This window comes from Apis cerana, linkage group LG6 (assembly GCF_029169275.1).
Source record: "Apis cerana isolate GH-2021 linkage group LG6, AcerK_1.0, whole genome shotgun sequence".
Lineage (NCBI taxonomy): Eukaryota > Metazoa > Arthropoda > Insecta > Hymenoptera > Apidae > Apis > Apis cerana.
Genome location: NC_083857.1, coordinates 3,331,074 through 3,348,345, shown reverse-complemented (window position 1 = coordinate 3,348,345; position 17,272 = coordinate 3,331,074). Strand labels below are relative to the sequence as shown.

At 32.3% G+C, this 17,272-nt stretch overlaps 1 protein-coding gene across 1 annotated transcript in view; it reads right to left on the bottom strand.

Moving 5' to 3' along the window:
- The window catches only part of LOC107995255 (protein O-mannosyl-transferase TMTC1), a 282,680-nt gene that overhangs the window by 166,551 nt on the left and 98,857 nt on the right, over positions 1-17,272 (bottom strand). Inside the window, exon 2 of the mRNA XM_062075856.1 lies at positions 14,595-14,772. Coding sequence (XP_061931840.1) covers positions 14,595-14,772 — 178 coding nt within the window. The remainder of the gene's footprint in view (positions 1-14,594; positions 14,773-17,272) is intronic.

Below are 17,272 nucleotides of genomic sequence, written 5' to 3'. Positions count from 1 at the left end.
TTTTGTCGAAAAATTCGATTTTGTATTAGGAGAACATGATACGATAGGAGGTGTTACAGTTTGGATTTTTTAAATATCTCTTAAACTAATCATTTTTCGCTATATATCGCCTAATACTTTTTTATAGAGAATACAAAGGCGCATCGACTGATGCACTAAAAAATATACCGTTCCATTTAAGAAAATACAATTGACGTTGATAACTTTTTGTGGGTACACCTACGAAAAAACGGAGGTCACGGGTGTGTAGCCCTTCGAAACCGTTCAACTTTTATTTCAAGCATTTTTTAATATTCTGAATAATAAGCGAGATATTCAAGAAAAATTTTAACGTCAAAATTCCCCGAGGGATAGGAAAATTTTTGTCGAAAAATTCGATTTTGTATTAGGAGAACATGATACGATAGGAGGTGTTACAGTTTGGATTTTTTAAATATCTCTTAAACTAATCATTTTTCGCTATATATCGCCTAATACTTTTTATAGAGAATACAAAGGCGCATCGACTGATGCACTAAAAATATACCGTTCCATTTAAGAAAATACAATTGACGTTGATAACTTTTTGTGGGTACACCTACGAAAAAGCGGAGGTCACGGGTGTGTAGCCCCTTCGAAACCGTTCAACTTTTATTTCAAGCATTTTTAATATTCTGAATAATAAGCGAGATATTCAAGAAAAATGTTAACGTCAAAATTCCCGAGGGATAGGAAAATTTTTGTCGAAAAATTCGATTTTGTATTAGGAGAACATGATACGATAGGAGGTGTTACAGTTTGGATTTTTAAATATCTCTTAAACTAATCGTTTTTCGCTATATATGGCCTAATACTTTTTATAGAGAATACAAAGGCGCATCGACTGATGCACTAAAAATATACCGTTCCATTTAAGAAAATACAATTGACGTTGATAACTTTTTTGTGGGTACACCTACGAAAAACGGAGGTCACGGGTGTGTAGCCCCTTCGAAACCGTTCAACTTTTATTTCAAGCATTTTTAATATTCTGAATAATAAGCGAGATATTCAAGAAAAATGTTAACGTCAAAATTCCCGAGGGATAGGAAAATTTTTGTCGAAAAATTCGATTTTGTATTAGGAGAACATGATACGATAGGAGGTGTTACAGTTTGGATTTTTTAAATATCTTTTAAACTAATCGTTTTTCGCTATATATGGCCTAATACTTTTTATAGAGAATACAAAGACGCATCGACTGATGCACTAAAAATATACCGTTCCATTTAAGAAAATACAATTGACGTTGATAACTTTTTGTGGGTCCACCTACGAAAAAACGGAGGTCACGGGAGTGTAGCCCCTTCGAAACCGTTCAACTTTTATTTCAAGCATTTTTAATAATCTGAATAATAAGCGAGATATTCAAGAAAAATGTTAACGTCAAAATTCCCCGAGGGATAGGAAAAATTTTGTCGAAAAATTCGATTTTGTATTAGGAGAACATGATACGATAGGAGGTGTTACAGTTTGAATTTTTTTAAATATCTCTTAAACTAATCGTTTTTCGCTATATATGGCCTAATACTTTTTATAGAGAATACAAAGACGCATCGACTGATGCACTAAAAATATACCGTTCCATTTAAGAAAATACAATTGACGTTGATAACTTTTTGTGGGTCCACCTACGAAAAACGGAGGTCACGGGAGTGTAGCCCCTTCGAAACCGTTCAACTTTTATTTCAAGCATTTTTAATATTCTGAATAATAAGCGAGATATTCAAGAAAAATGTTAACGTCAAAATTCCCGAGGGATAGGAAAATTTTTGTCGAAAAATTCGATTTTGTATTAGGAGAACATGATACGATAGGAGGTGTTACAGTTTGAATTTTTTTAAATATCTCTTAAACTAATCGTTTTTCGCTATATATGGCCTAATACTTTTTTATAGAGAATACAAAGACGCATCGACTGATGCACTAAAAAATATACCGTTCCATTTAAGAAAATACAATTGACGTTGATAACTTTTTGTGGGTCCACCTACGAAAAAACGGAGGTCACGGAGTGTAGCCCCTTCGAAACCGTTCAACTTTTATTTCAAGCATTTTTTAATATTCTGAATAATAAGCGAGATATTCAAGAAAAAATGTTAACGTCAAAATTCCCCGAGGGATAGGAAAAATTTTGTCGAAAAATTCGATTTTGTATTAGGAGAACATGATACGATAGGAGGTGTTACAGTTTGAATTTTTAAATATCTCTTAAACTAATCGTTTTTCGCTATATATGGCCTAATACTTTTTATAGAGAATACAAAGACGCATCGACTGATGCACTAAAAAATATACCGTTCCATTTAAGAAAATACAATTGACGTTGATAACTTTTTTGTGGGTCCACATACGAAAAACGGAGGTCACGGGAGTGTAGCCCCTTCGAAACCGTTCAACTTTTATTTCAAGCATTTTTTAATATTCTGAATAATAAGCGAGATATTCAAGAAAAAATGTTAACGTCAAAATTCCCCGAGGGATAGGAAAATTTTTGTCGAAAAATTCGATTTTGTATTAGGAGAACATGATACGATAGGAGGTGTTACAGTTTGAATTTTTTTAAATATCTCTTAAACTAATCGTTTTTCGCTATATATGGCCTAATACTTTTTATAGAGAATACAAAGGCGCATCGACTGATGCACTAAAAATATACCGTTCCATTTAAGAAAATACAATTGACGTTGATAACTTTTTGTGGGTCCACCTACGAAAAAACGGAGGTCACGGGAGTGTAGCCCCTTCGAAACCGTTCAACTTTTATTTCAAGCATTTTTTAATATTCTGAATAATAAGCGAGATATTCAAGAAAAAATGTTAACGTCAAAATTCCCCGAGGGATAGGAAAATTTTTGTCGAAAAATTCGATTTAGTATTAGGAGAACATGATACGATAGGAAGTGTTACAGTTTGGATTTTTTAAATATCTCTTAAACTAATCGTTTTTCGCTATATATGGCCTAATACTTTTTATAGAGAATACAAAGACGCATCGACTGATGCACTAAAAAATATACCGTTCCATTTAAGAAAATACAATTGACGTTGATAACTTTTTTGTGGGTGCACCTACGAAAAAACGGAGGTCACGGGTGTGTAGCCCCTTCGAAACCGTTCAACTTTTATTTCAAGCATTTTTAATATTCTGAATAATAAGCGAGATATTCAAGAAAAAATGTTAACGTCAAAATTCCCCGAGGGATAGGAAAATTTTTGTCGAAAAATTCGATTTTGTATTAGGAGAACATGATACGATAGGAGGTGTTACAGTTTGGATTTTTTAAATATCTCTTAAACTAATCGTTTTTCGCTATATATGGCCTAATACTTTTTTATAGAGAATACAAAGACGCATCGACTGATGCACTAAAAAATATACCGTTCCATTTAAGAAAATACAATTGACGTTGATAACTTTTGTGGGTACACCTACGAAAAACGGAGGTCACGGGTGTGTAGCCCCTTCGAAACCGTTCAACTTTTATTTCAAGCATTTTTATTATTCTGAATAATAAGCGAGATATTCAAGAAAAATGTTAACGTCAAAATTCCCCGAGGGATAGGAAAATTTTTGTCGAAAAATTCGATTTTGTATTAGGAGAACATGATACGATAGGAGGTGTTATAGTTTGAATTTTTTAAAATATCTCTTAAACTAATCGTTTTTCGCTATATATGGCCTAATACTTTTTTATAGAGAATACAAAGACGCATCGACTGATGCACTAAAAAATATACCGTTCCATTTAAGAAAATACAATTGACGTTGATAACTTTTTGTGGGTACACCTACGAAAAACGGAGGTCACGGGTGTGTAGCCCTTCGAAACCGTTCAACTTTTATTTCAAGCATTTTTTAATATTCTGAATAATAAGCGAGATATTCAAGAAAAATGTTAACGTCAAAATTCCCCGAGGGATAGGAAAATTTTTGTCGAAAAATTCGATTTTGTATTAGGAGAACATGATACGATAGGAGGTGTTACAGTTTGAATTTTTTTAAATATCTCTTAAACTAATCGTTTTTCGCTATATATGGCCTAATACTTTTTTATAGAGAATACAAAGACGCATCGACTGATGCACTAAAAAATATACCGTTCCATTTAAGAAAATACAATTGACGTTGATAACTTTTTGTGGGTACACCTACGAAAAACGGAGGTCACGGGTGTGTAGCCCCTTCGAAATCGTTCAACTTTTATTTCAAGCATTTTTTATTATTCTGAATAATAAGCGAGATATTCAAGAAAAATGTTAACGTCAAAATTCCCCGAGGGATAGGAAAAATTTTGTCGAAAAATTCGATTTTGTATTAGGAGAACATGATACGATAGGAGGTGTTACAGTTTGAATTTTTTTAAATATCTCTTAAACTAATCGTTTTTCGCTATATATGGCCTAATACTTTTTATAGAGAATACAAAGACGCATCGACTGATGCACTAAAAATATACCGTTCCATTTAAGAAAATACAATTGACGTTGATAACTTTTTTGTGGGTACACCTACGAAAAAACGGAGGTCACGGGTGTGTAGCCCCTTCGAAACCGTTCAACTTTTATTTCAAGCATTTTTAATATTCTGAATAATAAGCGAGATATTCAAGAAAAATGTTAACGTCAAAATTCCCCGAGGGATAGGAAAATTTTTGTCGAAAAATTCGATTTTGTATTAGGAGAACATGATACGATAGGAGGTGTTACAGTTTGAATTTTTTAAATATCTCTTAAACTAATCGTTTTTCGCTATATATGGCCTAATACTTTTTATAGAGAATACAAAGACGCATCGACTGATGCACTAAAAAATATACCGTTCCATTTAAGAAAATACAATTGACGTTGATAACTTTTTTGTGGGTCCACCTACGAAAAACGGAGGTCACGGGTGTGTAGCCCCTTCGAAACCGTTCAACTTTTATTTCAAGCATTTTTTAATATTCTGAATAATAAGCGAGATATTCAAGAAAAAATGTTAACGTCAAAATTCCCCGAGGGATAGGAAAATTTTTGTCGAAAAATTCGATTTTGTATTAGGAGAACATGATACGATAGGAGGTGTTACAGTTTGGATTTTTTAAATATCTCTTAAACTAATCGTTTTTCGCTATATATGGCCTAATACTTTTTATAGAGAATACAAAGGCGCATCGACTGATGCACTAAAAATATACCGTTCCATTTAAGAAAATACAATTGACGTTGATAACTTTTTGTGGGTCCACCTACGAAAAAACGGAGGTCACGGGAGTGTAGCCCCTTCGAAACCGTTCAACTTTTATTTCAAGCATTTTTTAATATTCTGAATAATAAGCGAGATATTCAAGAAAAAATGTTAACGTCAAAATTCCCGAGGGATAGGAAAATTTTTGTCGAAAAATTCGATTTTGTATTAGGAGAACATGATACGATAGGAGGTGTTACAGTTTGAATTTTTTTAAATATCTCTTAAACTAATCGTTTTTCGCTATATATGGCCTAATACTTTTTTATAGAGAATACAAAGACGCATCGACTGATGCACTAAAAATATACCGTTCCATTTAAGAAAATACAATTGACGTTGATAACTTTTTGTGGGTACACCTACGAAAAAACGGAGGTCACGGGTGTGTAGCCCCTTCGAAACCGTTCAACTTTTATTTCAAGCATTTTTTAATATTCTGAATAATAAGCGAGATATTCAAGAAAAAATGTTAACGTCAAAATTCCCCGAGGGATAGGAAAATTTTTGTCGAAAAATTCGATTTTGTATTAGGAGAACATGATACGATAGGAGGTGTTACAGTTTGGATTTTTTAAATATCTCTTAAACTAATCGTTTTTCGCTATATATGGCCTAATACTTTTTATAGAGAATACAAAGGCGCATCGACTGATGCACTAAAAATATACCGTTCCATTTAAGAAAATACAATTGACGTTGATAACTTTTTGTGGGTACACCTACGAAAAACGGAGGTCACGGGAGTGTAGCCCCTTCGAAACCGTTCAACTTTTATTTCAAGCATTTTTTAATATTCTGAATAATAAGCGAGATATTCAAGAAAAAATGTTAACGTCAAAATTCCCCGAGGGATAGGAAAATTTTTGTCGAAAAATTCGATTTTGTATTAGGAGAACATGATACGATAGGAGGTGTTACAGTTTGGATTTTTTTAAATATCTCTTAAACTAATCGTTTTTCGCTATATATGGCCTAATACTTTTTTATAGAGAATACAAAGACGCATCGACTGATGCACTAAAAAATATACCGTTCCATTTAAGAAAATACAATTGACGTTGATAACTTTTTTGTGGGTCCACCTACGAAAAACGGAGGTCACGGGTGTGTAGCCCCTTCGAAACCGTTCAACTTTTATTTCAAGCATTTTTTAATATTCTGAATAATAAGCGAGATATTCAAGAAAAAATGTTAACGTCAAAATTCCCCGAGGGATAGGAAAAATTTTGTCGAAAAATTCGATTTTGTATTAGGAGAACATGATACGATAGGAGGTGTTACAGTTTGGATTTTTTAAATATCTCTTAAACTAATCGTTTTTCGCTATATATGGCCTAATACTTTTTATAGAGAATACAAAGGCGCATCGACTGATGCACTAAAAATATACCGTTCCATTTAAGAAAATACAATTGACGTTGATAACTTTTTGTGGGTACACCTACGAAAAACGGAGGTCACGGGTGTGTAGCCCCTTCGAAACCGTTCAACTTTTATTTCAAGCATTTTTAATATTCTGAATAATAAGCGAGATATTCAAGAAAAATGTTAACGTCAAAATTCCCCGAGGGATAGGAAAATTTTTGTCGAAAAATTCGATTTTGTATTAGGAGAACATGATACGATAGGAGGTGTTACAGTTTGGATTTTTAAATATCTCTTAAACTAATCGTTTTTCGCTATATATGGCCTAATACTTTTTATAGAGAATACAAAGACGCATCGACTGATGCACTAAAAAATATACCGTTCCATTTAAGAAAATACAATTGACGTTGATAACTTTTTTGTGGGTACACCTACGAAAAAACGGAGGTCACGGGTGTGTAGCCCCTTCGAAACCGTTCAACTTTTATTTCAAGCATTTTTTAATATTCTGAATAATAAGCGAGATATTCAAGAAAAAATGTTAACGTCAAAATTCCCCGAGGGATAGGAAAATTTTTGTCGAAAAATTCGATTTTGTATTAGGAGAACATGATACGATAGGAGGTGTTACAGTTTGAATTTTTTTAAATATCTCTTAAACTAATCGTTTTTCGCTATATATGGCCTAATACTTTTTATAGAGAATACAAAGACGCATCGACTGATGCACTAAAAATATACCGTTCCATTTAAGAAAATACAATTGACGTTGATAACTTTTTGTGGGTACACCTACGAAAAACGGAGGTCACGGGTGTGTAGCCCCTTCGAAACCGTTCAACTTTTATTTCAAGCATTTTTAATATTCTGAATAATAAGCGAGATATTCAAGAAAAAATGTTAACGTCAAAATTCCCCGAGGGATAGGAAAATTTTTGTCGAAAAATTCGATTTTGTATTAGGAGAACATGATACGATAGGAGGTGTTACAGTTTGAATTTTTTTAAATATCTCTTAAACTAATCGTTTTTCGCTATATATGGCCTAATACTTTTTTATAGAGAATACAAAGACGCATCGACTGATGCACTAAAAAATATACCGTTCCATTTAAGAAAATACAATTGACGTTGATAACTTTTTGTGGGTACACCTACGAAAAACGGAGGTCACGGGTGTGTAGCCCCTTCGAAACCGTTCAACTTTTATTTCAAGCATTTTTAATATTCTGAATAATAAGCGAGATATTCAAGAAAAATGTTAACGTCAAAATTCCCGAGGGATAGGAAAATTTTTGTCGAAAAATTCGATTTTGTATTAGGAGAACATGATACGATAGGAGGTGTTACAGTTTGAATTTTTTAAATATCTCTTAAACTAATCGTTTTTCGCTATATATGGCCTAATACTTTTTTATAGAGAATACAAAGACGCATCGACTGATGCACTAAAAAATATACCGTTCCATTTAAGAAAATACAATTGACGTTGATAACTTTTTGTGGGTACACCTACGAAAAACGGAGGTCACGGGTGTGTAGCCCCTTCGAAACCGTTCAACTTTTATTTCAAGCATTTTTAATATTCTGAATAATAAGCGAGATATTCAAGAAAAATGTTAACGTCAAAATTCCCCGAGGGATAGGAAAATTTTTGTCGAAAAATTCGATTTTGTATTAGGAGAACATGATACGATAGGAGGTGTTACAGTTTGAATTTTTTTAAATATCTCTTAAACTAATCGTTTTTCGCTATATATGGCCTAATACTTTTTTATAGAGAATACAAAGACGCATCGACTGATGCACTAAAAATATACCGTTCCATTTAAGAAAATACAATTGACGTTGATAACTTTTTGTGGGTACACCTACGAAAAAACGGAGGTCACGGGTGTGTAGCCCCTTCGAAACCGTTCAACTTTTATTTCAAGCATTTTTAATATTCTGAATAATAAGCGAGATATTCAAGAAAAATGTTAACGTCAAAATTCCCGAGGGATAGGAAAAATTTTGTCGAAAAATTCGATTTTGTATTAGGAGAACATGATACGATAGGAGGTGTTACAGTTTGGATTTTTTAAATATCTCTTAAACTAATCGTTTTTCGCTATATATGGCCTAATACTTTTTTATAGAGAATACAAAGACGCATCGACTGATGCACTAAAAAATATACCGTTCCATTTAAGAAAATACAATTGACGTTGATAACTTTTTTGTGGGTCCACCTACGAAAAAACGGAGGTCACGGTGTGTAGCCCCTTCGAAACCGTTCAACTTTTATTTCAAGCATTTTTTAATATTCTGAATAATAAGCGAGATATTCAAGAAAAAATGTTAACGTCAAAATTCCCCGAGGGATAGGAAAATTTTTGTCGAAAAATTCGGTTTTGTATTAGGAGAACATGATACGATAGGAGGTGTTACAGTTTGGATTTTTTAAATATCTCTTAAACTAATCGTTTTTCGCTATATATGGCCTAATACTTTTTTATAGAGAATACAAAGACGCATCGACTGATGCACTAAAAAATATACCGTTCCATTTAAGAAAATACAATTGACGTTGATAACTTTTTGTGGGTACACCTACGAAAAAACGGAGGTCACGGGTGTGTAGCCCCTTCGAAACCGTTTAACTTTTATTTCAAGCATTTTTTAATATTCTGAATAATAAGCGAGATATTCAAGAAAAAATGTTAACGTCAAAATTCCCCGAGGGATAGGAAAATTTTTGTCGAAAAATTCGATTTTGTATTAGGAGAACATGATACGATAGGAGGTGTTACAGTTTGAATTTTTTTAAATATCTCTTAACCTAATCGTTTTTCGCTATATATGGCCTAATACTTTTTTATAGAGAATACAAAGACGCATCGACTGATGCACTAAAAAATATACCGTTCCATTTAAGAAAATACAATTGACGTTGATAACTTTTTTGTGGGTCCACCTACGAAAAACGGAGGTCACGGGTGTAGCCCTTCGAAACCGTTCAACTTTTATTTCAAGCATTTTTTAATATTCTGAATAATAAGCGAGATATTCAAGAAAAAATGTTAACGTCAAAATTCCCCGAGGGATAGGAAAATTTTTGTCGAAAAATTCGATTTTGTATTAGGAGAACATGATACGATAGGAGGTGTTACAGTTTGAATTTTTAAATATCTCTTAAACTAATCGTTTTTCGCTATATATGGCCTAATACTTTTTTATAGAGAATACAAAGGCGCATCGACTGATGCACTAAAAAATATACCGTTCCATTTAAGAAAATACAATTGACGTTGATAACTTTTTGTGGGTACACCTACGAAAAAACGGAGGTCACGGGAGTGTAGCCCCTTCGAAACCGTTCAACTTTTATTTCAAGCATTTTTTAATATTCTGAATAATAAGCGAGATATTCAAGAAAAAATGTTAACGTCAAAATTCCCCGAGGGATAGGAAAATTTTTGTCGAAAAATTCGATTTTGTATTAGGAGAACATGATACGATAGGAGGTGTTACAGTTTGAATTTTTTTAAATATCTCTTAAACTAATCGTTTTTCGCTATATATGGCCTAATACTTTTTATAGAGAATACAAAGGCGCATCGACTGATGCACTAAAAAATATACCGTTCCATTTAAGAAAATACAATTGACGTTGATAACTTTTTTGTGGGTCCACCTACGAAAAAACGGAGGTCACGGGTGTGTAGCCCCTTCGAAACCGTTCAACTTTTATTTCAAGCATTTTTAATATTCTGAATAATAAGCGAGATATTCAAGAAAAATGTTAACGTCAAAATTCCCCGAGGGATAGGAAAAATTTTGTCGAAAAATTCGATTTTGTATTAGGAGAACATGATACGATAGGAGGTGTTACAGTTTGAATTTTTTTAAATATCTCTTAAACTAATCGTTTTTCGCTATATATGGCCTAATACTTTTTTATAGAGAATACAAAGACGCATCGACTGATGCACTAAAAAATATACCGTTCCATTTAAGAAAATACAATTGACGTTGATAACTTTTTGTGGGTACACCTACGAAAAAACGGAGGTCACGGGTGTGTAGCCCCTTCGAAACCGTTCAACTTTTATTTCAAGCATTTTTAATATTCTGAATAATAAGCGAGATATTCAAGAAAAAATGTTAACGTCAAAATTCCCCGAGGGATAGGAAAAATTTTGTCGAAAAATTCGATTTTGTATTAGGAGAACATGATACGATAGGAGGTGTTACAGTTTGAATTTTTTTAAATATCTCTTAAACTAATCGTTTTTCGCTATATATGGCCTAATACTTTTTTATAGAGAATACAAAGACGCATCGACTGATGCACTAAAAAATATACCGTTCCATTTAAGAAAATACAATTGACGTTGATAACTTTTTTGTGGGTACACCTACGAAAAAACGGAGGTCACGGGTGTGTAGCCCCTTCGAAACCGTTCAACTTTTATTTCAAGCATTTTTAATATTCTGAATAATAAGCGAGATATTCAAGAAAAAATGTTAACGTCAAAATTCCCCGAGGGATAGGAAAATTTTTGTCGAAAAATTCGATTTTGTATTAGGAGAACATGATACGATAGGAGGTGTTACAGTTTGAATTTTTTTAAATATCTCTTAAACTAATCGTTTTTCGCTATATATGGCCTAATACTTTTTTATAGAGAATACGAAGACGCATCGACTGATGCACTAAAAAATACCGTTCCATTTAAGAAAATACAATTGACGTTGATAACTTTTTGTGGGTACACCTACGAAAAACGGAGGTCACGGGTGTGTAGCCCCTTCGAAACCGTTCAACTTTTATTTCAAGCATTTTTAATATTCTGAATAATAAGCGAGATATTCAAGAAAAAATGTTAACGTCAAAATTCCCCGAGGGATAGGAAAATTTTTGTCGAAAAATTCGATTTTGTATTAGGAGAACATGATACGATAGGAGGTGTTACAGTTTGAATTTTTAAATATCTCTTAAACTAATCGTTTTTCGCTATATATGGCCTAATACTTTTTATAGAGAATACAAAGGCGCATCGACTGATGCACTAAAAATATACCGTTCCATTTAAGAAAATACAATTGACGTTGATAACTTTTTGTGGGTACACCTACGAAAAACGGAGGTCACGGGTGTGTAGCCCCTTCGAAACCGTTCAACTTTTATTTCAAGCATTTTTAATATTCTGAATAATAAGCGAGATATTCAAGAAAAATGTTAACGTCAAAATTCCCGAGGGATAGGAAAATTTTTGTCGAAAAATTCGATTTTGTATTAGGAGAACATGATACGATAGGAGGTGTTACAGTTTGAATTTTTTTAAATATCTCTTAAACTAATCGTTTTTCGCTATATATGGCCTAATACTTTTTTATAGAGAATACAAAGACGCATCGACTGATGCACTAAAAAATATACCGTTCCATTTAAGAAAATACAATTGACGTTGATAACTTTTTGTGGGTACACCTACGAAAAACGGAGGTCACGGGTGTGTAGCCCCTTCGAAACCGTTCAACTTTTATTTCAAGCATTTTTAATATTCTGAATAATAAGCGAGATATTCAAGAAAAAATGTTAACGTCAAAATTCCCCGAGGGATAGGAAAATTTTTGTCGAAAAATTCGATTTTGTATTAGGAGAACATGATACGATAGGAGGTGTTACAGTTTGAATTTTTTAAATATCTCTTAAACTAATCGTTTTTCGCTATATATGGCCTAATACTTTTTTATAGAGAATACAAAGACGCATCGACTGATGCACTAAAAAATATACCGTTCCATTTAAGAAAATACAATTGACGTTGATAACTTTTTTGTGGGTCCACCTACGAAAAAACGGAGGTCACGGGAGTGTAGCCCCTTCGAAACCGTTCAACTTTTATTTCAAGCATTTTTTAATATTCTGAATAATAAGCGAGATATTCAAGAAAAAATGTTAACGTCAAAATTCCCCGAGGGATAGGAAAATTTTTGTCGAAAAATTCGATTTTGTATTAGGAGAACATGATACGATAGGAGGTGTTACAGTTTGAATTTTTTTAAATATCTCTTAAACTAATCGTTTTTCGCTATATATGGCCTAATACTTTTTTATAGAGAATACAAAGACGCATCGACTGATGCACTAAAAAATATACCGTTCCATTTAAGAAAATACAATTGACGTTGATAACTTTTTTGTGGGTCCACCTACGAAAAAACGGAGATCACGGGAGTGTAGCCCCTTCGAAACCGTTCAACTTTTATTTCAAGCATTTTTTAATATTCTGAATAATAAGCGAGATATTCAAGAAAAAATGTTAACGTCAAAATTCCCCGAGGGATAGGAAAAATTTTGTCGAAAAATTCGATTTTGTATTAGGAGAACATGATACGATAGGAGGTGTTACATTTTGAATATTTTCAAAGGATTTTTTTTCACATTTATCGTACATTTACCGTATTTCTGCTTATTTGTTTACTATTTTTTTTAGTATCGATATTTTTTATTACTTGGAAACATTCTTTTTCACAATTTACATGAATTTAGGTATTTATTTGTTGTACGCTAATTTTTTATCATTAATATTGCCAATCCTGGTGCGTTTTGTATCATTTTTTTATTTGTTTTAGTATTACAATTCAATTAGTTTTCTTATTCGGAATATCTCTATTTTTAATGAATGTTTTTAATGAATGATTGCTTAATATCGGGTGTCGCAACAACTTATCTTATATATCACGCTTGTTTTTGGATATATTGAAAAATGTTTCGTTTAATAATTACATGATTTTGAACAAGTATACCCTGCAATTATTTGTTTTTTTATATATCAAAGTTCAAAGGATTTATACAAGTGAACATTATTATTTTAAATAAAACTATAGCTTTTTTATTACATCATTTGACGTGTCCTGACATTCCCTGTATTAAGCAATATATAGAAGAGATATATAGTTAAAAAGATAAATAAATTTAATTGAATATCTCTTAGATCAATAATTTTTTGCTATAAATAATTCTATACATTTTTGTACAGAATGCCACGATGCATAAACTGTTGCATATTAATCTTAATTAATATACTTTTAAATTTAGGATAGAGTAATAAAATAGAAATAGTATTAAAAAGAGTAATAATGAAATGAACGAATTTTAAATTAATTGATCCAAAGTTTATATCACTTTCTCTCTCTCTTCCTCTCTCTCTTTCTCTTGCGATCCTTCTAAATCTACATTGCAGATAACCGAATAATAAATGAGTACAGTATCTCCATTATGCCCTTACACGAAAGCAGATTACGTACACAAACATAATCACCGCCGTTAAAGTTTATTGTGTTGCGCATCGTGCGCATATAATACAACGCGAACAAGAGACTCCCCCATCGATCACTCTCATATCTCTCAATCGGCTTAAGATAAATCTATAACTATGCGAATCCGAAGATTTTGGATTAATTTCCGCATTAAGTCTCATCGAATTATCGCGTGCTGCAGACTTGATGCTCGAACTATGAATATTCGTAATTGGACTGACGAAACTATTCGCTTCGAATTTACAATACTAGTATACAGAATTATATCTGATATTTTACAAGTAAGAGTTACTTTTCATTACACTTCATTGTAAATGTATTATATATTCGAAAAGAAAATGTATATTTGTACAGATATGAATAAATATAAGGAAGGAATATTGGTAATAATAATATTGGTAAATATTATAATAAATATAAGGTAATAATATATAAAATCATTCGGTATATTGTTAAAAATACAACAATTATTTTTAATATTCTCTTATCCTAATTATAAATAATTGAAAAATTGTATAATTATATTTAAAGGCTCGTTTCATATTGTTTTTAGTTGTAAGTGTTGTAATTGTACATTTTATTTTTAACAGACAAAGAAACATAGAATGAAATAAAATGTAATTTGCGTATAATTTCATCATAATTGTTACTTGACAGTTACTTACCGCTTCAGTATGTACAGGATGAGCAGCAAACAGCAAGCCTGTCAAGGCAGCAAATCCTGGACGCAATGATGCTACCGCTAGGCTCACCTTTGTGACCAAAACGCATGCAATGGCGTGTAGGGCAATATTCGTTGCGTGATACCAGCTTGTCGTTAATCCCGACATCAAGTAATTTAACCTGAAAATCAAGACAAAATCTGAAATATAATGTATTTCAACAATGAGATAATATCGAAATGAAAATATATATTATTAATATTAAATGTATATAATAAATGATAGAAATTATAATGAAATTAATAAGTTGATAAATATCGAATAAGAAATTAAGTCAATTTTCAATGATAATATTTAAATTTTATGCAAAATTTAAAATATGAAAGAAATATCTAAATCTATGATGATTATAATGATTATAAATATATATACCGAGAATGTATTCTTCATTAATGATAAATCTAATTATCATTGTTGTAATTTATAATAATAAAATTCGGTTCAATTCGGTTCAATTGAATTCTCAAGCAGAATATCAAAGATAGAAATTCTAATTTCGATACTCGTAGCATAGTTTCATGGAAAATGGTTAATTTTATTTGATCTAATCGATAATTAAAACTACTCAATCCTTCCAATAGGGAGTTAAGTGAAATCAATGAATCGCAACGATAATTAGACAATTACAATTGCATGTTATTAAAGTTTTTTCTGTCGTCAGAGGCGATTAAAGATTTGTAATTGTCGAGTATTACTACAGGAATTAGAAGATATCCATATTTTCAGATTTTTTGACAACGAAAGACAATTTTAAAATAAAAATAATTTCGCTTACAATCCCCTTAAAAACACTAAAAAATTTCATATACATATTTTTTTTTACTTTTATTGATATAATACAAAATTTTAAATGAGCAAAAGATAAATTTAAAATTTTTCAAAAATAAATATCGAAATATTTAAAAATTTTGTTATGTAAAATTTATACACAATTGTAAAAATATTTCAATCTATACACAATTAGTTCGCAAAAATATTAATTTTTTTCTACATTTTAATACGTAGAAAAAAAAGAACGATTCTGATATATTTTCATTGGATATAAATAGAAAATGTAAATTAAATTTTATAAATCTGGATTCCAGAATTTATTAAAAAAAAAAGAAAATTAAAAGAATCTATTAAAAATTTCTTTTAGCTTTAGAAAAATTAATTTTTACATTTAAAGCTTGTTTTTTCAACTTGTTTTTCTTTTTTTTCTCATAAAAATTACGTATCGTTTCTCAAATGTTTTTTCATAGAAATTAAACTTTTAACATACCGTACGATACAACAAATATTCAAATAAAAATAAATAAATATTTCAATTCGCTTAAATATTACATCAAAGATTAAGAATTATAACATAATTCCATTCTCTATATGATTCTCAATCATATTATATCTCCACGAGAGATTTAAATCGAGATGAAATTAAATACTAAACACATTCTTCCTAACGCCGTTTCCGTTTCAATAGCTTCCCCTATCAACTGACCATTCGAGAAATCGGGAAACAATGGGCGCAACCGTTTATAAGTACAGAAGGATTTGAAGCGCAGAAGCGTGACGAAGTTTCCACAGAAATCCTCTTAAGCTGACCAAGATAATCGGATTGAAACCGCTCCATACATCCATCTCCGTTCTATCCATTCAAAAGATGTACAATTCCTTTTCTGCCTCCTTCTCTCGCGTTTTTCTTCCACCCCGTGTCGTCGTCGCTCTCGAACCGCCACGTGTTTCACTTTTAATGAAAGTGCCTTACGAAACACCCACCCTCTACCTTCCTTACTTCACTCCACCACGGTTATCGATCATCGATCACTTTATTTCCTTCCGGTAGACACGCTCGTCAATATTGCTCGGGAACATCGATTCCAGTTATGGAGAAACGAAGGTTGGAAGAAACGAAGGTGGCACGATAGGCGGAGAAATATGGGAGGAGAAGGAAAATAAGTAAGACAGGAGAAGAGGAGGGGAGAGGCTAACGTCAGGAAACGAAAACAAACACGGTGGGTGCTGACGCGGTCGAGTAATAATTTTGAAAGTCTGCCGACGGCATAAGTTCGACGCCCATGGAGATTGGCCCTGTTCCAGGTGTCAAGGATCCCGGAGGCGTATCCCTGTCCTCGCCTTGGCCCTGGATCAACCGGGGAGAGCTTGGACGTGTCAGTTGCAAATCCGTACGCAGATTTTACTGCGAATTTTATGGGACGTCGATTGCGATCCAACTTTTTGGCACGACGTATATTATTCCGGGAGGGATAATTATTTTCAGGATCTACGGCTAGAGAAATTTAAATTGCACGCGATTTCTAACACGTTCGCTTGAACGCTATTTATCCATTCGATTTTTTTTAAGGAATGATACTCTTACTTTGAGGGCGAATAGAGTTGCTGGATATATGCATGCTCTCCATATGCAGTTTAAGTAGCTGTCATAAATTGCCGGTGAATAGGTTCAGACTAGCTGATGCCGACAACCCTTAAAAATTGCATCGTTAACGTATATGATGAACTGTTAGTTCTACGTAATTTCAAGGCTTTATGGAAATGGATGATGGTCCTGTGTAATCTTACGATGTATCGAGAAATAACGTTGTAATCTTAACATGTAGACATCAAATTGAAGATCATAGCGT